Source organism: Protopterus annectens, chromosome 14.part0 (genome assembly GCF_019279795.1).
Source record: "Protopterus annectens isolate FY-2018-M chromosome 14.part0, PAN1.0, whole genome shotgun sequence".
Classification (NCBI taxonomy): Eukaryota; Metazoa; Chordata; order Ceratodontiformes; family Protopteridae; genus Protopterus; species Protopterus annectens.
Genome location: NC_056748.1, coordinates 916,922,450 through 916,947,951, shown reverse-complemented (window position 1 = coordinate 916,947,951; position 25,502 = coordinate 916,922,450). Strand labels below are relative to the sequence as shown.

Genomic DNA, 25,502 nt, shown 5'->3' with positions numbered 1-25,502 from the left:
TTGAGATACCATTGTAGCTTCCTCATATGCAGTTTGGCATTGGGAAGTACCAGAATGCAAGATGCCATGAACCCCAAGGCTTGAAGGACTGTCCTTGCAGTCAGCCTGGACATTAGAGATAATTGCTGGAAGTACAGGTGAAGATTTCTTTGTTTGTCCAGGGTCAAAAAGGCCATCTGAGAGGCTGTATTCAGTCTCACACCCAGAAAGCACATGTCCTGAGAGGGTACTAGACTGGACTTTGTTTCGTTCACAGAATACCCTAGGCACCTTAAAACTGCCATTACATACTGTAGATGTTGAAGTAACTTGACTTTGTCTTGAGCAAGAATCAGGCAATCGTCCAGATAAGGATAAATTTGTATTCCTCTTAGTCTTAAGAAGGCTATCACAGGAGCCAGGACCTTTGTGAACACCCTGGGCACAGTAGATAAGCCAAAGGGCAATGCAGAGAACTGATAATGAAAAGTACCAGCCCGAAAACGCAGGAATCTCCTGCAGCTGGGCCTGATAGGAATGTGAAGATAAGCCTCTTTGAGATCCAGAGTTACCATCCAGTGATCTTTGCCTAGCAGAGGCAGAAGTTGCTGTAAAGTTAACATCTTGAACTTTGGAATGTCTAGGTATGTATTGAGAATGGACAAATCCAGAATTGGCCTCCAAGTGTTTCCTTTCTTTGGCACCAGGAATAGGCGAGAATAAAACCCCAGGTCTACTTCTGACGGAGGTACCACCTGGATCGCCCCCATTTGTAAAAGTAAAGAAATCTGTTTGTGAGACACCAGCCTTTGCTGAGGAGGTACATCCGGCATGCCTTTGAAAGGAGGCAAGGTGTGAAAATAAAACTTGTAGCCTTGATTTATAATGTCCAGCACCCATTTGTCCTGGGTGACCAAAAGCCAATTTTGCTTGAAAAGTGCCAACTTTCCTCCTAGAGGAGCTGCCAGACAGGCAGAGTCTGGCAGCTGGAGATACAGGTCATTGGGTCTGTTTACGAAAAGGCTGACCCCTGCCCTCACCAGAAGATTGTGCAGGAGAACTCCAAGTCCTAGGTCTGAAAGAACCCTGAGCATGAGCTCTGCCCCTACCACGTCTAGACCTGCCCTTAGACTGAAACTCGGAAGAAGGGTAAGACCAAACTTTTGCAGGCCAATTCCTGCTAAACTTAGGTGGCTGCACTTGTAAAAATTCCTTAACCGTCTGCATGGACTTAGCTTTGTCTTCCATTTTTTTCAAAACTGACTCCACAGGAGAACCAAAAAGAACTTCAGCTTGTAGAGGAGCATCCAAAATTCGAGCTTTAACATGCTCTGACAAATTTTGATCCTTAAGCCAGGCATGCCTACGAATAACTGAACCCGTGGCAGCCACCCTGGAGGAAGCCTGAAGAGCATCAAAGCCACATTGCAAGGAATGCTTACCAACCTGATCTGAGGCATGAACTAAGTCCTGCAATTCCTACCACTCTATACCCTCAGCTAAAGCATCTACCTTAGATTTCAACTGACCTAACAGAAAGTTCTGGTACTTCAGCATATGAAACTGGCAATTTAAAGCCCTCATAGCTAGCGTGGAGGAGGTATACACTTTCTTACCCCACCTATCCAAAGCCCTAGAATCTTTATCCAGAGGTACTGGATTCTTAACCACCGAAGCCCTGACACCCTTAGGTCCTTGACTAATAGTTTCCGGGTCAGCTCTAGGACTCTTACACAAATATTTATGAGCCTCTGGAACTCTGTAATACCTGTCTGGCTTGACAGGGGCAGGGGGTAAAGAATCAGGATTAAGGGAAGCTTCAGAAAAAACATCCTAAACAACATCTAAAACAGAGGGAATAGCCAAAGGTCTATGTTGTGGCAAAAACAAAAATTCCCTAAGCCTCTTACGAGAATCTGAAAAATCATGACCTTCCCACTTGAAATGCTCCCTCATGGAGTGTAGGGTTTCAGAAAAGGAAAAATCTTCTGGAGGAGAAGCAGAAGGACAGGAATCCTCTGCACCCGAATCAGAATAGGGAGGAAAATCCTGAATGTCCTCAGCTGAAGACTCAGAAAAATCTGAGGAATGCTCCAAACCCTCCACATCTGTCTCAATCCTAGGCCTCTTGTCTGGAGGGGGCATAGAACCCCTGATTAAAGTAATCAAATCCTCTGCCATTTTCAACATATGTTTTTTAGGAACAGAGCCCGAAGAACCAGGGCTGCTGCCTGTACCAGAAAGACCAGATTTAGCTTTAGCAGGGCCCTTGGTGACAGAAGTAGAAGGCCTAATAACCTTTTGTAATGATGGGACTACAGAAACTTGAGAAGCCCCCTCGGCCTGACCTAACTCCTGAGAGGCCAATTCCTGTAAAATTAAAGGTTCCCCCTGTGATTCAGCCGAGACCTCGGCTGGATCCACAGATTCAACCGTAGTTTCCATAGAACCGGCGTCCGCAACGGACGACTCATCCGGTTTTGACTTTAACGATTTATCTTTTCGCTTCTTTGCGGTAGCGGGCGTCGGAGGATCCGACGGCATGTTGTAGTTACACCGCTTACCGAAAACAAGCCTAGCACAATCTAATCTGCGTTTAATGGTGCGCTTATTAAATCTAGCGCAAAAGCGACACCCGACTACGTCGTGCTCAGGCCCCAAGCAAGGAATACAGAGAGAGTGATAGTCCCTATGAGGTATCTGTTTCCCACAAGAAATACAATTATTAACTTTTTCTGACATCCGGATTAACTGAGGCAAGAAAAGACAAAAATATTCCCCAACGGGGTACTTAGCCCAACTTGGTCTTCGGTCTGAAACTCGAAAAATGAAAATTTCAGGACGCTGAACGGCACTTGCAAACGCTGCTTCTGCTTCGGACCATGCGGCAAGAAAGACTGAGGATATGGCGTCGGTCATGCGCTTAAGTACTACTGCGTACTGACGTCAGATCTGAGCACCCATGACCGACGCCAGCCTAACACTTTGGTATTCGGGCCGACAGAGGACAGCGGACTACCCACAGGTTATGACTGCAGCAATGTGAGACGAAGAACATCAACCAATTACTACAGCTCTTGTGCTGAGGTCACTTCCTACAGGGACAGGTAGCCTGTGTAACTGATTAAATGACTATAAGGACAAGAAAACTGTCAGGGATTTTTTTTAACTTGCCCAGCATAAACTGGTAAATTAAAAAGCTAGGGAATGTTGTTATACTATATTATAATCAACAGTCTTACACAGACTGTAGATATACCAGCACGCAGGAAAAATATTCTTGAGCTTGTTTGTATACATAGAGTACTATGACTTTTCTTACAAACTATAACCACTGCTGCCTGGCAGCGATCAGTGTACAATTAATTCTGAATTAATAGAGAGAATATCAAAATGTAATCAAGTTAATTGCATAACAATATCTACTGTAACTCATAGAAATGATTACAACAGAAGTATACAGACATTATTTTATAACTTTCATAGCATATTTAGATGCATCATCAACATTATCAGATCCAGAAATAAAGCAATGTTAATACACTTGTTTATCAAAATGAATAGTACTCAGCTGGAACGGTAATGTGAGAGTAGTTCAGTTCCTGCTTTAATGAATGACTTCAGCACAAGGGAGATTTTGTTGAAAGCCACTTTCAATAAACAGTAACTGTTGCCCTTTCTCCACTGATGTGTGACCTTGGAGTTGGTATATATAAGTTAGTGGAGGCCTCCTCTTTCATGGACAGTGTGGGGGCGGGACTGAAAGTGGCTTTCAGCTGAGCTGGATCATGGACACATGGGGCCCTAGGCAGGTTAGTGGACCAGGACCCCCCACAGCCATTCTAGTGTCCTATTACTTGGCTGTCTCTCCCCAATTACAATAAACACTGTTCAAACCTGTCAGTGTGCTTACTATTTTCATCTTTATTCTTACTATGATTACAGAGATGTGAATTTAATTAAAAAAACTTTTATTTCAAATTTTATTGCACAAACACCGATGTCCATTACCTAAACAAAACAAAAGTCTTTGCAGATTAAAAATGCACTTATCACGAGCAGCAGTAAACTTCTCTTCCCTTGAAACTCACATTCATTGAAAATACATCTGGTCAGTGGTGGATTAAATGTACCATGGAGCCCTTGCACGCATTTTTAGGATCATGCATACATGCATGTGTTCTTTAAGACACTTTCCTGATTGTTTTACATTTCTTGTTTTATTTAAATTATATTTCTTGTTTAATTCAGCAACATTTGTTAAAATGCATTTTTAATTTGTAGTTTTTAACATTTTTTTCCAGTAAACAGTGAAACAAAATGTATGAACCAATAATGACAAAAGTACCCATTTAAGAACATGTCAACCAGAAAAGGCCATTCAGACTGCTGTCATTGTAATCCATAATACTCAACAATTACAGACACTTTATCAATTGTTTATGCATCACATGCCCGATTGTAATAACATGGCCATGGAAATGTATTCCAGTTTGCTTTACACAAATGCATATTAGTTCTACAAAAACAGGGTAATGACTTTTTAACTTTATCAGCTCAGCAAGGTAAGTCATTTTTATCCACAGACATCTTCTAAATCCAGCAATTATAGCTACATTGTTGACTGCATCCTTCTCAGGTGTCTGCATAAAATAATAATAATAACGATGACCAAAGACTCATATTTCATATTTGTTTCACACAAACACACCATAGCAAAAGTATTTCAACTTTATTTTCAAACACTGTCTCTCTTTCTCTCTCTCTGTGTCACACACAGACACATGTACATTAATCTTGCAAAGCCAGATTTAAGATGGTTTAAAATGACTAGATGATAAGTGCATAAGGTATTTTCATGCACAGAGAGTCCCCATCATCAGTTATAGCCACTTTGTTTATTGTGTACACCCTTTATTGTTACGAAAATAACAATTATATGTGCTTTATTGGTGGCTTTGAATGAACAATCTGAAATTGTTTAACAATCATTAGCATCATACTATAAAATCCAGTCATGTGGAGCACAGTTTATTATTAGGAGTTGGTGATTGGTATAATAGTTAAGATGTTTATCTCACATACACAAGGTACAGGGTTTGATTCTCACCTTTGAAGAAAGATTGACTAGGCTTAAAATGGCCTGCAAGGGCAGCTAGTCTAGTACTTACCTATGAACTGATAAATAGAAAACTGTTTATAACAGCATAAGAAATACTAACCTGCTAACATTTGTTAAGTCAATATGCACAATTCCTGCAGAAATAAAAGTCATCTGAATAATTACACATTAAAGAAAACTATTACTGATACAGACGTTGTAGCTGGCAAACCAACTTTGCATTTCATTGCTTCATCTACAAATGCAGCAGCAGCTGCCCTTGGCATATAAACTGCCAGCGTTCCATTAAAAAGGGTGTGCTGGTGATATTGCCATAACATTTTCTGAACTCCAACAGCTATGCAATAGGAAATGGCTGTCAAACAATGACAACAGGGTTATAGTAAATAGGCAAGCAGTGCTGCAGACCAAAGTCCCTGTCACTATACTTTGCATCATACAGACTTCTTAGAGGAGACTTATGCCTGGTTTATAGAGTAATCTCAGACCCAGACTTAATGAACTTGCTGCATATCCGTAAATCAAACTGGACTATAGCTACCGTTCCAAGGAATCTAAATATGGCCTGTGACTTAAATAGGACATGCTGGAGGAACAGATTTATTTCCCAGTGACTGTCGCATCTTTGGAATAGGCTACTTATTCATGTGAAACACAGCACATCTAAGACACTACTCAAAAGGAGCCTGGATGAGTTGATGGGGCACAGTAAATTCGTACCAGGACTAGCACCCACAACCCTCCTGGACATGAGCAGCCATTACTAAATACAATCTTGGGTATTAACTAACATTTCTATGCTATTACATTGGGATGAAATGGTTATGCTTGAAATGACCTCTGGATTGATAGCCTAGTAATCTCCTATGAACCTATGATCCTAAAAGAAGCATAACCCAAATTTCCCATTGCTCCAAAGTACTGTCTGGTTAAGTGACTTGCTCAATATCACATAGTAGGTAAATGAAAGTGGAAAGATTTAAATCCTGCACCCTTGCCAAAGGAAGCAAGTCATTAACAAATCAGAGCTTTAATCCACTACACTAACTGTCAGAGTAACAGTTTTTAACTAAATATGTTCAACCCCTTTGCAGGTGCTGGAGGCTGTAAAGAAAGTAATGCAAAAAAAATAGATTACTAAAAGAGAACATGTTTAGACTATATTACACAATTCAGGCCTATTACTGAATTAATTAGTTCTTTAGTGCAATAAACTAAGCAAAATAATTAAAGATAATATAAATGCTGCAGCAGATTTTGATCAACTACCTACAAGTCATACACAAATCAGAACTATTACTGCATATAACATATTTTCTGGAGGGGATTACATGCTTGCAGGACATCTACAGCTCATTTCTGACCTCTCTATGTCTACTCTGTCATCAAGAATAACGATCCCATCTAACATTACTTACTACAGATCTGACCTACTTCCAAGACTAATAATGCTGTATTGTTGCAGCATACATCTCCAAAGTCAACATAGCTAGGTCATGGACAAATGGGGCCTTATGCAAGGTAATGAATCAGGCCCCCACCAGCCATATCAAAATCCTGTTACATGCCTGTTTCCCACCAATTACCATAAACACTGTTCAAACATATCAGCATACATATTACTTTTTTCTGTACTTTTACAATTATCACAAAGATTTGGATTTCATTTAAAACTTTTATTTTGCATTTTACAGAAAAAAAAACACTAACCGCTATTTTCTGAAGAAAAAACAAAACATTTTAACTTTGAAAACAGACTTAGCATGAGGAGTAGAAAACTTTTCTTCCCTTCAAATTCACATTTGATAAAAATGCATCTAGCAACCCATTAAACTACAAGATACATATTGGGATTGATACTCAAACAGCATATAGTGAAATACTAATTAGCATATATGAGGAGGATGCAGGAATTCAAAAAACAAATGTATAATACATTTGCTAACAATTTGGACCAGCCCACTGGACACAAGTTTCCCTTTTCAGGAGTAGCTCAGGAATACTGTCTGGTGAAGTAACTCGGCAGAGTCACACAGAAGACAAATGAAAGCTGAGGAATCAAACTATGTGCTAGAAGAAGCAACTCTATAACAGCTTAGAGCTTCCTTATATAATACCTGTGAACCTGCAAAAACAGGCTAAGTTAAAATAATGAGAAGTTATGTACCTACCATAACGTTCCATGTTAGTTGTCTTCTCTCGCCTTCTTTCTTGCTTGATGGGTTCGGAGCCGATCCTCGGCTCCGACTCGGCACTTGCTAAGCTCGAGAGTCACTTTTACCAGCTCGAGGCAGCCCCATATCCCATGATGCAAGGCGGTAAGTACCCAGATCTCGTTTGATGACAATAGGCAATAGCACCTAGCATAATAACTTTCAAAAGGAAGAAAGAAGGAGAGAAAAAACCTGAAGGATGGTAGAAGGACCAGCACTGTATGGTCTACAGAAGCATACTTCCTTGTAGAGAGAAAGGTCTGTCCAGGCCTGGGGGAAGGAGGGAGGGTCGCATGAAAGAAGGCGAGAGAAGACAACTAACAAGGAACTTTATGGTAGGTACATAACTTCTCAATGTTAAGTTGTCAATCTCGCCTTCATTCTTGCTTGATGGGACCGCGTCCCTAGCACCTCTATCCTGGGTGGCTCAATGGAACAGACTCTTGAGAACTGTAGAGCCAAAACTGGCTCTGTCCCTAGAGGCCAAATCCAATTTGTAATGGGAAACAAATGTATGAGGAGTGGCCCAAGTGGCTGCTGCACAAATAGTGTCTAATGGAAGTCTAGCTTGAAAAGCTGTGGAAGTGGCTAAGCTTCTGGTTGAATGCGCTTTGGGTTTCGAGCACAGCTGTTTTCCCCTGAGCTGATAAATTTCAGAGATGACAGAAGAAAGCCATCTAGATAAGGTCACTTTAGAGACAGGAAGGCCTTTCTTGTTATCAGCATAAGAAACAAAAAGTTGATCGGATTTCCTGAATTGTTTTGTTCTGTCCAAATAATATCGGAGTTGGCGGTGGACATCAAGATAATGTAATTTCTGTTCCGATCTGTTTGAATAGTTTGGGAAAAAAACAGGAAGATCAATAGCCTGATTCAAATTAGACTTTGAGGCGACCTTAGGCAAAAAGGTCGGATTAGTTCTCAATGATACTCTGTCTTTGTGGAAGACTAAATAGGGGGGCGAACAGCTAGAGCATGAAGTTCAGACACCCTCCTAGCCGATGTAATAGCAACCAGGAATAAAGTTTTCCATGAGAGAAATTTCAGGGAACATGAAACAGCTGGCTCGAAGGGAGGAAGAATCAAGGATGTCAGCACTAGATTTAGGTCCCATTGAGGAGGAGGACTCCTGATTGGAGGTTTCAGGAGAAAAATTCCTTTCAAGAAGGCTCTACAAAGCCTGTGGGACATAATGTTGTGATCTGCAAACCCAACATGAAAGTTCGAGATAGCGGCCAACTGAACTTTGACCGTGGAAGAAGAGGAGCCCGCGTGAAAAGTCTCCGCTAAGAAATCCAAAACTGCTTGTACTGGAGCAGTGAAGGGATCAATATTTTTGGCTTTTGCTCAATAAGAAAAACGTTTCCATTTGCTAGTATAAATCCTCCTAGTAGAGGATTTTAAGGAAGCTACTAAGATGTCTCTAACAGAATTAGAGATCATAGGAAGCCTGGCTAAGGAAGGAAGTGGAGCAACCATGCTGTGAGGTTGAGAGAAGGGATAGACCGGTGCAGCTGACCCGATTGGTGAATCAGAAGATCTGGCACTGGGTCCAGATGCCACGGCTGCACCAAAAGGTGACGATGGAGGAACGGAAACCAAATTTGTCGAGGCCAATAAGGAGCAATGAGAATCATTTTGGCTCTCAAAATGGTGGCTTTCTGGATAACTTGTGGGATCAGAGGAAAGGGAGGAAATGCATAAAGAAGTCCCTGGGGCCAATCCTGGGTCAGAGCGTCTCTGGGGGGATGGCCCGGCAGTGGGAAGAGAGAGAAGAAGTCTGGGCATTTGCTGTTTTGGGGAGTAGCAAAAAGATCGCAACATGGGCGACCCCATTCTAGAAAAATCTCCTCCACTATAGATTGTTTGAGAGACCACTCGTGAGGCATGAGAATAGCTCTGCTCAATCTGTCCGCTAAAATGTTGGTTTTCCCAGGGATATGCGTTGCTACCAGAAACCGATGAGAGGAGATCGCCCATTGCCAAAGTCTGAGCGCTTCTCGACACAAGGGGTAGGACTTGGTTCCGCCCTGTTTGTTGATATACCATACTACAGACATGTTGTCTGTGTGGACTGCAATTGTCCCCAAGGGAAGAAAGTCGTTGAGGGCTTGCAACGTTAAAAGCACTGCTCTCATCTCTAGGACATTTATGTGCAGGTGGTATTCGAACGGTTGCCACGTCCCATGAACCATCCTGCCCTGATAATGCCCCCCCCACCCGATCAGGGAGGCATCCGTAGTGACAGTGGCTACCGAGGCTGGGAGTACAAAGGGTCGGCCTTGGTGAATCTGGGGAGAAGTAATCCACCAAACAAGATGATTCTTGCAAATCTGCGTCACCAGTATTTGGTGATGCATCGGAAGTTGTTGGTAAGACCACTGAGTGAACAACATCCACTGAAGAAGGCGCATATAGAAGCGAGCCAGGGGAAGAAGGGTAATGGCCGCAGCCATGAGGCCCAACACTTTTAGAACCATTCTGGCTTGAACTTTCTTGTTGGCTAGAATGATTCTCACGTGACCTTGTATATCTGAGATTCTCTGGTCTGTGAGGGTAGCTGACATCCGAACAGTGTTTAAGTTTGCGCCTATGAAAGTAATACACTGGCAGGGCAATAAGGAGGATTTTCCGTAGTTGATCGAGATGCCCAATTGAGTGCAAAGATTTATTGTGTAATCCCTGGCTTGAAGAAGCTGATGCCTGGTGGTGGCTGAAAGGAGCCAGTCATCAAGATACGGAAACACCTGGAATCCTTGACGTCTCAGGTGAGCCGTGACCACTGCCATACATTTGGTGAACACTCTGGGGGCTGTAGTGAGACCAAAGGGCAGGGCTCTGAATTGGAAATGACTGGACCCCAGCCGAAAGCGGAGAAACCTTCTGGAGCGTCTGTGAATTTTTATGTGATAGTACGCATCCTGAAGATCTATTGAGCACATCCAGTTGTCCTTCTGTAAGAAGGGCAGAATTGACTGAAGTGTGACCATTCGGAATCTTGTCTTCCTGACAGACTTGTTGAGTCTGCTGAGATCCAATATTGGTCTCCAGTCTCCCGTCTTTTTGGGGACCAAAAAGAACCTTGAGTAGATTCCGGGCTCTGAATGATCTGTTGTAACTGGCTGAATGGCTCTTTTTTGCAGAAGTTTTAAAACTTCTAACTCTGCAATTTCCCTTAGACCGGGTGGTACATCTGGAAGGGAATTTGAGTGTGAGAAGGGAGTTTCCTCGAAAGGAATTTTGTAACCCTCAGATATGATCGACTGTACCCATCTGTCTTGAGTTAGGGAAAGCCAGGCTTCTGGGTACAGCGATAGTCTTCCCCCCGACTGCCTCCAAGGATGGACAGTCGGGCAACATCTCAGAGATGCTGAAAGGGCTTGTCAGAGAGAGGCTCTCTGCTTCCATGGTTTTGTGGACCCCCTCTGCCTCTAGAGCGGCATCTGTTATTGTTACCCCCTCTGCCTCTAGGGGTAAACTGACCATGTGAATCCGGCATGACTCCTTGGGATTTGCGGAACCACATTTTGCCACCCTTCTGACCTTTAGGGTAAGGTCTAGAAGGGGTGGAAAAATGGACCCCTACGGCAGAAAGAGTCTTGCCGTCCTGCTCACACCTGGTCAACGTTTCCTTCACTTGAGGGCCAAACAAAGCTGACCCATCAAAGGGAGAGTTTGTGAAGGACGCCTTAAAGGGATCTGCAAAATTACAGAGCCGCATCCAGGCTTGGCGTCTAAGAGCCACACCTGTACCTGTGGCCCTACTCGCTCCATCTGCTGCATATGATATCAGTCGCATGGAGGAGTTAGCAATAGAATTAAGGGTTCCTAGCTGCGAAGCAATTTTTTCTTGAGCCCCTGCAGCTGTGGGATCCTGTACTACTTCACCTAGCTCCTTAAGGATATCCCTTTGGAGTCTGGTGAAGTGACATAGGTAGTTCAGCGAGCGCATAGCAAAGGTCGCTGAAGAGAACATCCGCTTACCATACCTATCCATGGTCCTAGAGTCCTTATTTGGAGGATGGACAGGTACGGAAGGATCTGCAAGTTCCTTCTTAGTGGCAGCCGCCACCACCATGGCATCAGCAGGGACACCTTTTGTGAGGAATTGCTTGTCCGAAGGGGCAGTAATAAATTTAGAAGGCCTCCTAGGAACTGGCTCTACAGAGTCAGGAGCAGCCCAAGCCTTTCGAGCAATAACCTGCATAAGGGGTCGAAGGCGGAGACACCCAGGAGGTGGAGGGCCGAGATCCAAACGCCTCCAGGTATACCGACTCATCCTCAGAGGGATTATTGAGGGCCAGTTTCCTCTGTTTAAGGAGTTCTAGGATGTCTGAAAAGGAGACATCCTCAGAGGGGATCTTGGGGATCCCTCCAACTCATCTAAGTCGGTATCTGAAGTGATAGACTCGGGAGTCTACGTGTTTCCTCTTACAGGTCCTCTTGCTGGGATCCCCCGACTGATCAGGAGAATCCTCGGAAGAGGGGGTTCTTCCCAGTGGGGAAACCTGAGGCGGAGGATCTCTGGGTCCGGGAGCAAGAGAGATGGCAGAGATATCGACAGGCACCGTGAGGGAGGAGCTAAGGGAACAGACTGCTGGCTGAGTCCAGTGGCCAGCACACTCTTCATCACCTCAAGGCTCCCTCCCAGGAGGTCCGAGAGAATCCGTTCAAGAACCAGGAACTCCAGGGCCCACCGAAAGGGAAGGCTCTGAGGCAGATGTCGGAGCCGAGCTCACCAAGGCCGAGGCTCCAAGGGGAAGAGTGGGGTCGGACAAGGGTCTGATGCCACTCACCCCCTCGGAGGAGACCAGGGAAGCCCAACCACCGAATCCCTCTAAGGAAGGTCTCGAAGAGGAGATAAGAGTAGAGGCTGAGGGAGCAGAAGGGGGAGGTATCTGTCCCTCAGCCATAGCAGAAACTATTCCCGAAGACTCCAGCTCCAAACTCTGGGGTAGAGTCGAAGGAGGAACAGCAATGGGGTGTGGACTAATAGTCGTCTGTTGAGACGGACTATGTAGCATCTGGGCCAGTGCCTGTGATTTTAATAATCTACTGACCACCCTCTCTAAATCATGGTCAGAAAGCCTAGATGACCTGGATGATCGGCTCCGATGGCTCCGTTCCGAGAGGAGAGGAGATGCCGGAGCCGAGAGTATCGGTTCCAAGGAAGGGGACCTGGACCTCTTCCTCGAAGGAACCATCGGAGCCGACGAAACCATGGATGCTGTCGGAGCAGACAACTTTTCGGCACCGACAGAAGGTCTCGATGCATCGGCTCCGGCCGGAGCCGATACAGACATAAAGGTAAGGGTGTCGGAGCCGGTCGGCGCCGACACCGAAGCCTGAGCCACATGGTGGTCGGAACCGATCGGAGCCGACACCGATGTGACCGAACCAGTATCGGCACCGATAGCCATCGGTGCCGAAGGTTTGTGCAAACCAGGATCGGCTCCAGTCGGAGCTGATCTCGACTCTGAAAGAGTCGGAGCCGAGGCCGCAGGCTTAGACACAGAAGCCTGGGCCTTGGAAGACTTGGAAGTCTTGCTCGGAGCCGACTTAGCCAGAGAGCCCTCCGGTTTAAGTAGGCCCCTCAAAATCAGCTTGTTTCTCCTCTCCTGCAGGACTCTCTGGCTAAAGGAATGACAAATCGCACAGGAGTCCTGCAGGTGGAGAGGTCCCAGGCAGTACAAGCAAGAAGTGTGACCGTCTGTCAGAGACATCTTCTGACAGCACGAGTCACACTTCTTAAAGCCTGAGACCCTTTCCTTAGACATGGTTGTAAAAAAACACACACACAACACAGTCCAAGAAACAATTATCCCAAAATAAAAGAATTCACTAACCTCTCACATACACACACACACCCTAACAAGGGGGGGGGGGATGGGAGGGGAGAAGGCCTGACTAAAAAAATTTAGGAGTGAGGGGAAATTCTAGTCAGAAAGGGACTAAATCTAACCTAAAACTGTTAAAAATAAAGTTTAAATTGAAAAAGGGGCAAAAACAGTAATGTATAAATCACTTACCAGGAGCTGGTAAAAGGAGGACCTCATCAGCGAAGCGGCAAACGAGATCTGGGTACTTACCGCCTTGCATCATGGGATATGGGGCTGCCTCGAGCTGGTAAAAGTGACTCTCGAGCTTAGCAAGTGCCGAGTCGGAGCCGAGGATCGGCTCCGAACCCATCAAGCAAGAATGAAGGCGAGATTGACAACTTAACATTAAATGATAACATTAAACTCAGACTATACTTTCCAGTTTATTCACAGCTACATAATAAACATGCTGTCAACATTCAGCAGAACAAGGAAACCAAGGATCACATTCAAAGAAAGATGGTTTATATGATAATGCTCCAATGTACTACAATCAATTTCCTTCCTTCCTTTATAGTTTAAGTACTCTGGCTCAGAGGTAGTTACTGCTGAGGAGCCTAGCCCAGAGTTCCATTTGCCAAAAAAAAATCTATGGTTAAATGACTTGCACAAGAGCAGGGCATAAATATGATACAAAATCAGAGTTCTGCACAACTGGAGACAGATAAGAGTAGATTATTTTGTATCAATTAAAAAGTTAACAGAGCAACAGGTTTTCAATAAAGATGTACAGCTATGGAACCCTGTGACTGGCATTGACAGACACTGACAGACTGTAATCCTCAAAAATACTGAGGCCTGTCAGTTGGTGTGGAGAACTAAGGCTCTTGCCTCCTACAGCTAAGGTTCAGAGTTTGACTCTGGGCAAGTCACTTGACTAGGCAAATACCCCCTAACTGAGGCATGCCTCTCAAACACACACACACACACACACACACACACTTTTACTCTGCATGTTCAAATCTCCCATGAAAAGCTATCTTTCCAGAGATGTGATTTTTCTATTGCAACACTCTATTGTGCATTCACCCACTGTTGCAAAGTCTCATTCTCCACTTTCAAATGTCCTGTACTGTCTTTCCCAAGACAGCAGATATGCTGTTTCGATTGCAAACATACTAATGGCAGATGCATTGTTAAGTGTTGGTTTCATTCTGCACTGTTTTTCCCCGAGGCAGGAGATGTTTCTGCTCCAAACACAACTCAACTCACTCCTGTGCACTCACTTTCTGCTGCCAGACAGCATGTGCCATGCTATGGAAAAGACGGGAGACATGTTGTTCCAGCACTCAAATCTCATATAGTATGTAGTGACAGCTTCCAAATCTTTCCAGAGATGTGCTGACATAAAGAGGATGAGACAGTGTGTTTTTTTAAGCATGCCCTGATGCTAAGAATTTCTAGGCTGAGAAAGTGTGTTTTTTTTAAAGATAAGATGGAGCATTTCTGTTTATTTATTTTTAGTTAGATTTAGCATTTACACAGCACTTTTTTAAGCCAGACAAGGCCCACCAGTCAGCACTGGCCCTAAGGCAGCTACCAAGGCCACTTTGTGCTAGATCTGTGAATATTTTCATACTGTTGTCCATTGGGGATTTTTTGTACAATAAGTATCAATAACCCAAAGTTGCACCAGTCATAGGAAACACCAGAACTGAAATGAAGACTGTAACAGGCTACAAACTCCAGGAACCAAAATGTGTATGAAAACAATGATTTAATAAATCAAATATGCAATACAATTAAGTGCTTTTGTCCAATATTCAGAATTATTCTTTAATTCATTTAATTTAACCTAGTTCAAATAATTAATGTTGCTTAGCAGTCTAAGCCATGTGATATTTGTTATGTACTTAAGGGCTTGATTTTATGCAGATGGTATTCTGATGAAGTCCTGAATCCTACATGAAATTACATAACTGTACTGTATATTTCATTTATTAAATTATTGTTTTAATACACTTTTGGTTCCTGGTGCTCCCAGCCTTTCACAGTCTTCATTTCGGTACAAGAAATTATCACGAATCTGTTGGAATGTAGTTGCCTAGTTTATACACAAACACAAAATATATATATATATATATATATATATATCTGTGAAACAAATGAAAAATTATAATAACAAAGATAAGAGATCACATGAGCAGATCATCACTTAATGAAAGGGTATAATGTCTGAATATATTTTCTTTATCCTACAGATGACTCGGGAGATTTAATAATGATATGCAAGGGTTGCAATACTGTATTTCTGTTTTAATGCCTTGGACTTACGTCTATCAAAGAAGTGTGGTGGCTGGAGACTGTTAAGGTACTTCAGACTGAGATAAGACACTACTTACTGTAACAGAGCAGTAGATCATTAGAAAAAATTACCTAACTATATTAAAAATATGACACCCATGAAGTCTTTAAGTCTAAAGCGAATGACCTTTATAGGGAAATCTGAATTTACGTCGTGAGCTGCTACATAATTTTGGACATTGTTTCCCTTTTCCCATAAGATGAAGACAATGATAAATGATTTTATAAAGCCTAGCTGTAGGTTCTAAGTTTGAAACTCACATTTCTATGTGGGCTAGCAGACAAAAATTTGAATTTTGGCAAACTTGTCAGTGAAACAGATAAATATGACCTTAAAGGTAATCAGGGATTGGATAGAGGTAGATTCTGGTCAGAAAGAGAGAAGCTATTTCTGGTCATGAGTAATATAAGGAGGAGTCTCAACACAAATTTCTTCAGACTATACTGACTGGAGAGTTACAAGTGAACAAGATACAATCTAAGGCCACTCGGTCAGTTCTAAGCAGTATGAGCACATACCACAAAACTTCTACTTAAAATTGACAGCTATCCATTCTGGTTCATTCCAGAATGCAGTAAAATGAAGTTAATAACATCATTATGAAGACAAGAGTTTGCACAAAAACAGCATATGGCATAAACCATATAACTAAAAACCAAGGCAAAAAACTATCGGAAACACCAAAATCCAGAAGGTCCAGTCCAAATAAGCCAGCCAAGTGTGAGCTTTAACGCAGTTTTAATCTTAAGAAAAACAACAATATAGCGTTTTCGCTACTGATATTTCAGTAGCTTCATCAGAATGAAAACAAGTTGGCGCCAAAGTCCTTATTTAAAAAAGTTTTAAAATGACGTCACAATTTAAATACAAGAACTTGCGCATTTAAAGTTACAGTTACAAAGCCAACTCAAAACCACAGCGCAGTAACCATAAAAATAATACAGTGCTAATGATAAAAAACTTCAATTATCATAATTATGTTTATAGTTATTTAATTAATTAGTTACCCCAATATCCAGGGTTTTTTTATTTTAATGTTTACATTTATAGATCGAAATAAACATCTCTTACGCTGACAGAATTAGCGCACAGCTTTCAACTCCCATGCAATAAAAGTAGAATACCAATACAAGTAAATTCTACTTAAATAATGTAACTGAAAACATTATAAAAAACATTATAAAAACTTTAAGACTTTAAAAGTTGTAAAAATGTTACAGTGTTAGTTAGAGATTTTATAAGGAGACTAATCCAGTCTACTATATTGATAAACTGCATAAAACATGTATATCTATACATCAATCTAATACCTGCACTGTGTTGACATCACAGACTTCATGTGTGCCTAGAAAGGGGCCAACCAGAATTATTTCCTTTACTTATCAACAAGAGGAAAAAAAGGAAATTAATACTAGTAAAGAAATTACATTATCTCATGTAACTCTTAAGTTTAAGGATACAAGAGATATTACAATGTTCGTTGAGGCCAGGACTATTAAAAGCTTCCAGTTTTATCTGCCACTCTAATTCCTTAATTTCAAGGAGTAACCCATAGGGTCCCCCCCGGATATTATGTGGGATAATGTCAATGGCTACAAAGTGGAAGCTATGACCACTCTGATTTATAATGTGCTTCGCTAAAGCATTGTCATCTTTCTTTTTCTTAATTGCATAAATATGTTGGTAGATTCTATCCTTAAACCTTTGATCTGTCTTACCAACATAATATGCTGGACAGCAGTCACATATGGCCAGATAAACTATTGATCTTATATTGCAGTCCATTTTATAAAAAATATCATATTTCTTACCTCTAATTTGGAATATAGAACCTGTTCTTACAAATTTGCACCAATTACAATGGCCGCATGTAAACGTGCCTTTCTGTTTTGAAAAGAAATCCAGCTTTTTATTTCTTTCTAACAGTCTTTTGAGGTTGTTACCTCTCCTATAAACAATAGAGGGTAGAGTATCAAATTTTTCAGAAAGTTGAGAGAATTACTGGTAATGAAATACCAGTTCTTGTGTATAATAGATCTTATAGCAGTAGAATCCAAATTAAAGGTAGTTATAAAACTATTTCCAAAATTGGATCCTAAATTGCCTGAATTACTATTACTATTGTTAAACTGTGTTACTAAACTGGTGTCAATTAGAGCAAACCTTGTTGTAAATGTATCTATAGTATCATCAGGGGTAGGATGGCTACTAGCTAACAAAGGTGCATATAGTCCGGACTGTCTTTTATATCTGACTTCTTGTGTAAGTTCCAAAATTAAATCTTCAGGGTAATCCCTACTTGAGAACATCCTTCCAAGTGTAATGCATTCTTCTTCAAAACTTTCAACTGTACTACACATTTTTGAAGCCATGATTAACTGGCCTTTCACCACAGAGCTTTTTTGTCTATAAGGGTGCTGGCTAGAGAAGTGAAGAAATGAATTACAATAGGTCGGCTTTCTAAAAATGGAAGAAAGAAAGCCACCTCTTGAGGTATCCTTCTCAAGCCTAACATCCAGATAGTCAATTTGCGAAGTTGAAAATTGAAAGGTAAATTTGAAGAAGTCAGTAGTATTGTTCAGATAGTTCACCAGAGTGCCAGCCTCAACATTATTCCCTTTAAATAAGATAAAGATATCATCCAAATACCTAGTATAATAAGAAACTTGTTGTTGAAACTCATTATTGTGTGTCAAAAATTGTTTTTCCCAAAATGCAACAAATACATTTGCTACACTAGAGCCACAGGGCGAACCCATTGCGATACACTGCGTTTGCAAATAGTATTGTTGCTCAAATAGGAAGAAATTAGAGGAAAGGATGATATCTAACAGTTCAGCAACAGTGTCAATTTCTAGCTGTGGTGCACCCAGGTCACCTAATATATTACTAACCCATTCAACAGCCTCATTGTGTGGGATCGAGGTGTATAGATCAACCACATCAATGGTAAGAAAATTATAGGCCTCGTCGAAAGGAATATTGTTTATATCATGGAGAAAAGACCAAGAGTCTTTACAAATGTGGGGGATAAACTTGAGATATTTACTCAAGATTTTATCTACCAGACGTGCACAGGGGTGGGTCATAGAAGACCTGCCATCCACCAAGGCCCTCATTGGGGGGTTTATCAAGTCTTTATGTATTTTTGGAATTCCAAAAATCACTGGGACCTTGGGGAATGTGATGTCTATATAGTGGTAGGTTTCTGAATCTATCTTTCCAGCTAGAAATAGGTCTCTAAAATAACCCCTATTCCTAGAATATGTCATGTTCATTTCATTCTTAGATGATAAAGAATATGCTGGGTTATCTAAGACAGCTAGCATCTTATCTCTATAGTCATTATTTTCTAAAATGACTAAACCACCCCCTTTGTCTGGTTTGAGTACTCTAACTGGTAAGCTACATAAGTTATGCAACAATTCCATCTGGTCCCTTGATGTATTATATTTCTTAAACCTTGTTTGAGTTTTTTGGTTCTTGTGTAAATGTCTAAAATCCACCTCACATGCTTTTTCAAATAAAATAAGATCTGGGTGTAGTACTGAATTAAATACACTAGGTAGTTTAAGGGTACAGTTGTATTCTTTTGTAGTGTTAGGAAATAAAATATCGAGATTTAATTTCCGTACAAAACTTTTCAGGTCTATAATCGTACTAGTAAGATCAAAGGATTGGCTAGGTACAAAGGTGTTACCAAGAGCTAGAAGGTCAATAAGACTCTGGTCAAGTGTGACATTAGCAAAGTTGTAGATCTTAAAGTCACCTTTAGTATTAAAAAGTATCTTTAAATTATTCACTGCAGGTACATCACCACCATTATTCACACTCGACTCTAACGCCTGTTCCAATTCCTGGTTTTCCGGTTGGGTGGACGATTGTTGTTGTACTGTCCTAAAAAATTGTTATTATTATTGCCTTGGTCCAATTCACCACGTTGATTGTACAAGGGAGGGTTAAAGTTGTTATTTCTGTTAGCTTTTAGTCTATTGCTTCTTCTAGGGCCTTGTTCTGGGTCTGGGTTTTGTTCTTCAAAGATGGCATCTAAGTTGCCATCAGTTTGTTGACCAAATCCTTCTTGGTCATTGGTAGCCACCTCTTGAGACCCCATGTTGTCAGTATTAGAGTTTAATACTGCCAGCTTAGGGTAGGCCTTACCTTGTTGGTATGACAATCTGTCCCTGTTAAGCTTTTTAGTTTTAGTACTTTTCAGTTTGACCAAAAGGGCATCGATGCTGTTAAATATCCTAGTGTAGTCATATTTGTACCTGATAAAGTCCAAGTCAAATTTAATCAGGTTGTCCAGTTGATTAATTTCATTGGTAAGGGATGAAATGCACAAAGAGTAATGTTTTATCAACAACTCAAGCAACTGTGACCCTTGAATGTCAAATAAAGTTCTTAATTCAGCAAGGAATGTCCCATCTTATTATACTAGGTATTTGGATGATATCTTTATCTTATTTAAAGGGAATAATTTTGAGGCTGGCACTCTGGTGAACTATCTGAACAATACTACTGACTTCTTCAAATTTACCTTTCAATTTTCAACTTCGCAAATTGACTATCTGGATGTTAGGCTTGAGAAGGATACCTCAAGAGGTGGCTTTCTTTCTTCCATTTTTAGAAAGCCGACCTATTGTAATTCATTTCTTCACTTCTCTAGCCAGCACCCTTATAGACAAAAAAGATCTGTGGTGAAAGGCCAGTTAATCAGGGCTTCAAAAATGTGCAGTACAGTTGAAAGTTTTGAAGAAGAATGCATTACACTTGGAAGGATGTTCTCAAGTAGGGATTACCCTGAAGATTTAATTTTGGAACTTACACAAGAAGTCAGATATAAAAGACAGTCTGGACTATATGCACCTTTGTTAGCTAGTAGCCATCCTACCCCTGATGATACTATAGATACATTTACAACAAGGTTTGCTCTAATTGACACCAGTTTAGTAACACAGTGTAACAATAGTAATAGTAATTCAGGCAATTTAGGATCCAATTTTGGAAATAGTTTTATAACTACCTTTAATTTGGATTCTACTGCTATAAGATCTATTATACACAAGAACTGGTATTTCATTACCAGTAATTCTCAACTTTCTGAAAAATTTGATACTCTACCCTCTATTGTTTATAGGAGAGGTAACAACCTCAAAAGACTGTTAGAAAGAAATAAAAAGCTGGATTTCTTTTCAAAACAGAAAGGCACGTTTACATGCGGCCATTGTAATTGGTGCAAATTTGTAAGAACAGGTTCGACATTCCAAATTAGAGGTAAGAAATATGATATTTTTTATAAAATGGACTGCAATATAAGATCAATAGTTTATCTGGCCATATGTGACTGCTGTCCAGCATATTATGTTGGTAAGACAGATCAAAGGTTTAAGGATAGAATCTACCAACATATTTATGCAATTAAGAAAAAGAAAGATGACAATGCTTTAGCGAAGCACATTATAAATCAGAGTGGTCATAGCTTCCACTTTGTAGCCATTGACCATATCCCACATAATATCCGGGGGGACCCTATGGGTTACTCCTTGAAATTAAGGAATTAGAGTGGCAGATAAAACTGGAAGCTGTTAATAGTCCTGGCCTCAACGAACATTGTAATATCTCTTGTATCCTTAAACTTAAGAGTTACATGAGATAATGTAATTTCTTTACTAGTATTAATTTCCTTTTTTTCCTCTTGTTGATAAGTAAAGGAAATAATTCTGGTTGGCCCCTTTCTAGGCACACATGAAGTCTGTGATGTCAACACAGTGTAGGTATTAGATTGATGTATAGATATACATGTTTTATGCAGTTTATCAATATAGTAGACTGGATTAGTCTCCTTATAAAATTTCTAACTAACATTGTAACATTTTTACAACTTCTAAAGTCTTAAAGTTTTTATAATGTTTTTTATAATGTTTTCAGTTACATTATTTAAGTAGAATTTACTTGTATTGGTACTCTATTTTTATTGCATGGGGGTTGAAAGCTGTGCGCTAATTCTGTCAGCGTAAGAGATGTCTATATCGATCTATAAATGTAAACTTTAAAACAAAAAAACCCTGGACATTGGGGTAACTAATTAATTAATTAACTATAAACATAACTATGACAGTTGAAGTTTCTTATCATTAGCACTGTAGTACTTTTATGGTTACTGCGCTGTGGTTTTGAGTTGGCTTTGTAACTGTAACTTTAAATGCGCAAGTTCTTGTATTTAAACTGTGACGTCATTTTTAAGACCTTTTTAAATAAGGACTTTGGCGCCAACTTGTTTTTATTCTGATGAAGAAGAAGCTACTGAAATATCAGTAGCGAAAACGCTATATTGTTGTTTTTCTTAAGATTAAAACTGCGTTAAAGCTCACACTTGGCTGGCTTATTTGGACTGGACCTTCTGAATTTTGGTATAAACCATATAACAATATTGTAGCTATAATAATAGCTCTATAAAGTGTTGAAGAAGTTGTGGCCCTAGAAAGTAATTAACAAGTTAATGAGAAGTGTTATTACATATACATATTTTCATTTTATTCTGCTATTTTTTTTTGTATTTTTATTCAGGCAGTAATTATCTGCACTATAAAAAAACTGTTACCATTAGAGTGCCATGAATTGCAGTAGTACAATTTATATGATTTTATAAAGCATTTGGTAAAACCAGATAGGCATTTGTCTAAGCAATGTAGCAACACAAGAACATTCCTGATTTCCTTTTGCAGAGATGTTCAAACGATATGCACACATTCTTCAGCTAATCAAGATAAATCAAAAAGTGGGGTAATCAGAATGCAGTGCTTAAGAACTTATCAAAGATGATTAGTAGCACTATTCAGCAAACTGCAGACAGCAGTCCATCTTTGTAGGCATCCTGGGGTGGAATGAGCTGCATTGAGACAGGAATGAGTAGGTCTTACTGGGTAAAAAACAGTACAATTCAATACAAAAAGACAAGTACCTTACTTGTTTATCGGTCTGCAGTGGTGAAGACTACAGTTTGGCTTAGATGTTGGAGAGTATCTCTTTTACATTTAATTGCCATGACAATTGTTCCATTTGTCCCCGGTATGATATCCACAGTTTAAAAAGTATTATATGTGGGTGCATAATAAAGCTGCACAGTTTAATATCTCTTTCATTTCTTATTTTTGTATGCTTTTGGTGTCTGGTGGCATCGGAAATCTAGTTAAGTGCTTGAAGTACCAACTTTTTGAGTATCACATTTTCAATACAAAATTCTACAAACTCCCCATTGTCTGAATACCCTACCATCAAGTCAAAAGGACTGCAAATCTTACACGAGGTACAGTTAAATAAAGACATGTAAGCAGCAGCACTTTACACCAAAGCAAACTAAAAACAAATTGTATTTATTTATGGTTAAAAGATTTGATTATATTATTGTAAGTTCCTACAAAGGTATTCTAGTTATGTAGCAAACCATTCATTTCTTTAAATTTTTGCAAGAGAATACTTAATTATTTAGGCACGTGGTATATTAAAGAGATGTTGTACAGTCCCTTAATGGGTGTTAATGAGATTCATACCAGTGTTTGAATTCAGCTGTGTAACATAGTTGAAATCTGACTGGGCAGTTCAAGGTTGGAGGCCTCTTCCTCCAATATGTAGTGCTCTCATAGATGGAAAACTTATTAGACATTTTCAGGGGACACATGCTCTTACAAAGGGACTATAAGGTACACTGCTCAGCATAAAACACTTTGTTAGCCTAATTTCTTTGGTGAAATACAATTTATCCATTTCTTTTTTTATGCAGCAAACAACATACCGTACAGAATGTATAAATTAATTGTACTTTTGAAGGAGGAGGATTTGAGGAATTGTCCTATATCAGTTTTTACAACTTCACAGCTTAAGTAAAATACTTGGAATGATTTGAAAATTTGTTTTAAAAATGTCTTATGTCTCACCTAAACCTTATAGACAGCATGCACGTACATTTTCTTTTAATATTCAATGAGAAAATATGAATTGTCAGCTGGAAATTTTGTTAAGCTATGAACTTAAAAGTAAAATATTTGTTTTCAGTTTAAGATGTTTAATTCTTTGTCTGTGTATCTTAAACTTTAAGTTTTGTAAAAAAACAAAAAAAAACATATTTTTTCTTTCTCTTTCAGAGGTTTGGCAGTGTAGCTGAAATGGTAGAATATCATCAGCAAAATGCACTTGTTCTTATAGACAGTCAAAATAATACCAAAGATTCAACCAAGCTGAAGTACCCTGTACAAGTTTCACAATCAAAATGAAAGAAGACACAACTGCAATGGTAGAATAATTGATTCTGAGTATACTGTATGCTGCTCATCAGTACAGAGGCCAGCTATTTTTTAAAGTTGTCAAACTGAACATTTAAAAATGAAATGCTGTGTTAAAATTGTTGCATCAGTCATAGCATTGCTGAAATCTGGGCAGTTTCCTCTAAGAAACTTGGACTTTGGAGCCGGTCATGTTATGGTTGAAATACTAATGTTCTAAGCAATATTGTGAGAATGTAGGAACTTCAAAAGAAAATGGCACAACAGTGAACAGTTCAGTAATACAGAATGAAAAAACTAGACTATTTTGATTCTAAAATCCAGAGGTCATTCAGATTAGGTTTATTGTTTACAAACGTGTTGTAGTTTCCTCAGCTGAATAATAACTTCCAAAATTACTTATGACACATATCTTAATATAAAATTAGAAAACATTTGTATGCCTAAGTGGGAAGTCATCTTTTTTCAAAGCTACACTGGGGGAAATACAATTTCACAATATTATGCCATAAATAAAACAACTTTTCCTCAGAAGTTGATACTAATTTAAAAAAAAAAATAAAATCCCAACAAACTAAAAAACTTGTATACATATTAATGTAGCAAGAGGAATTGAGCTGCCATTACTTGATAAACATGACACAAATGAAGTTATTCTATGAAAATCATATGAAGGACCAAGCTTCACTTTAGCTGCAGCATTTTGAAAAAGGAGTTTGCTGAATTGTCTCAAGGCCATTTACTGATGTGCATATATGTTCTGTGTGCTACATAATATCTCTGCACTAGCAGAAGAAAGAAGACAGGTTTATGTTTGTCTTCCTTTATATGGTATAGAATAAGACAAAATAGATACTATTTGCAGTTCTTGGCTGATTCAGAAAAAGGCAAGCACATTAGTAGTTGCCTTATAACTTATTGTGGACCTTGTATAGGAACTATGTCATAGAGAAGAATACAAACAAGGTGTCAATAACAGAGACTGGTCAATACACATGCTGGTGGAGACTTGTAGGCAACAGACTGCCTTATTAGACTTGGGAGTGGGTGTCAAACAGACTTCAACAACTGGGCATATTCACACTGTGGAAGTAACGATTGTTAAAATCTGCATTACTAACTAACGGCATGTAACTGCAATACCTTGCAGTCTGTCTGGTGCACTTGTATGGAGTAACACCTCCTAACACAAAATATACATAAGAGGGCAATATTTCTGTTTCCCAGGTATCCTTGCTATATTGACATGATTTTGCTAGCCATGCTGTTTGGCAATCTCCTTCAGTGTAAGCATGCCCAGCATAATATCTGTAACATACATGATGAGCAGTATTACATTCTGCCTGTCATCTCCCTAATCTTACAGAGAGAGAGAGAGAGAGAGACACACACACACACACACAGTAACATACATATATATTCATTCTCTCAAGTCTCACACACACACACACACACACACACACACACACACACACACACACACACACACACACACACACACACACACACACACACACACACACACACACAGGCAGTAACATACATATGCATTCAGTCTCTCTAAAGTACAACTTAGCTCTATCCCCACTTCTGTAGCCTCCTAACATCTCTTAGTGTAAGATTAAGTCAAAGATGATTTCAACAGGACCTTCACTGGCTTTTAAAAGCCTACAGCCAAACATATAAGTATTCAGAAGACTGATTGTGTCACCTGGTAGGGGC

General features: G+C 40.0%; 1 protein-coding gene across 8 annotated transcripts in view; it reads left to right on the top strand.

Annotated features, from left to right (window-relative positions):
* The window catches only part of BLNK (B cell linker), a 964,832-nt gene extending 939,651 nt beyond the window's left edge, over positions 1 to 25,181 (top strand). For all 8 annotated transcript variants that reach the window (XM_044056709.1, XM_044056708.1, XM_044056707.1 and 5 more), the window contains one exon: positions 23,643 to 25,181. In XM_044056709.1, coding sequence (XP_043912644.1) covers positions 23,643 to 23,771 — 129 coding nt within the window. In that variant the 3' untranslated portion in view covers positions 23,772 to 25,181. The remainder of the gene's footprint in view (positions 1 to 23,642) is intronic.
* The last annotated feature ends 321 nt before the right edge of the window (positions 25,182 to 25,502 follow it).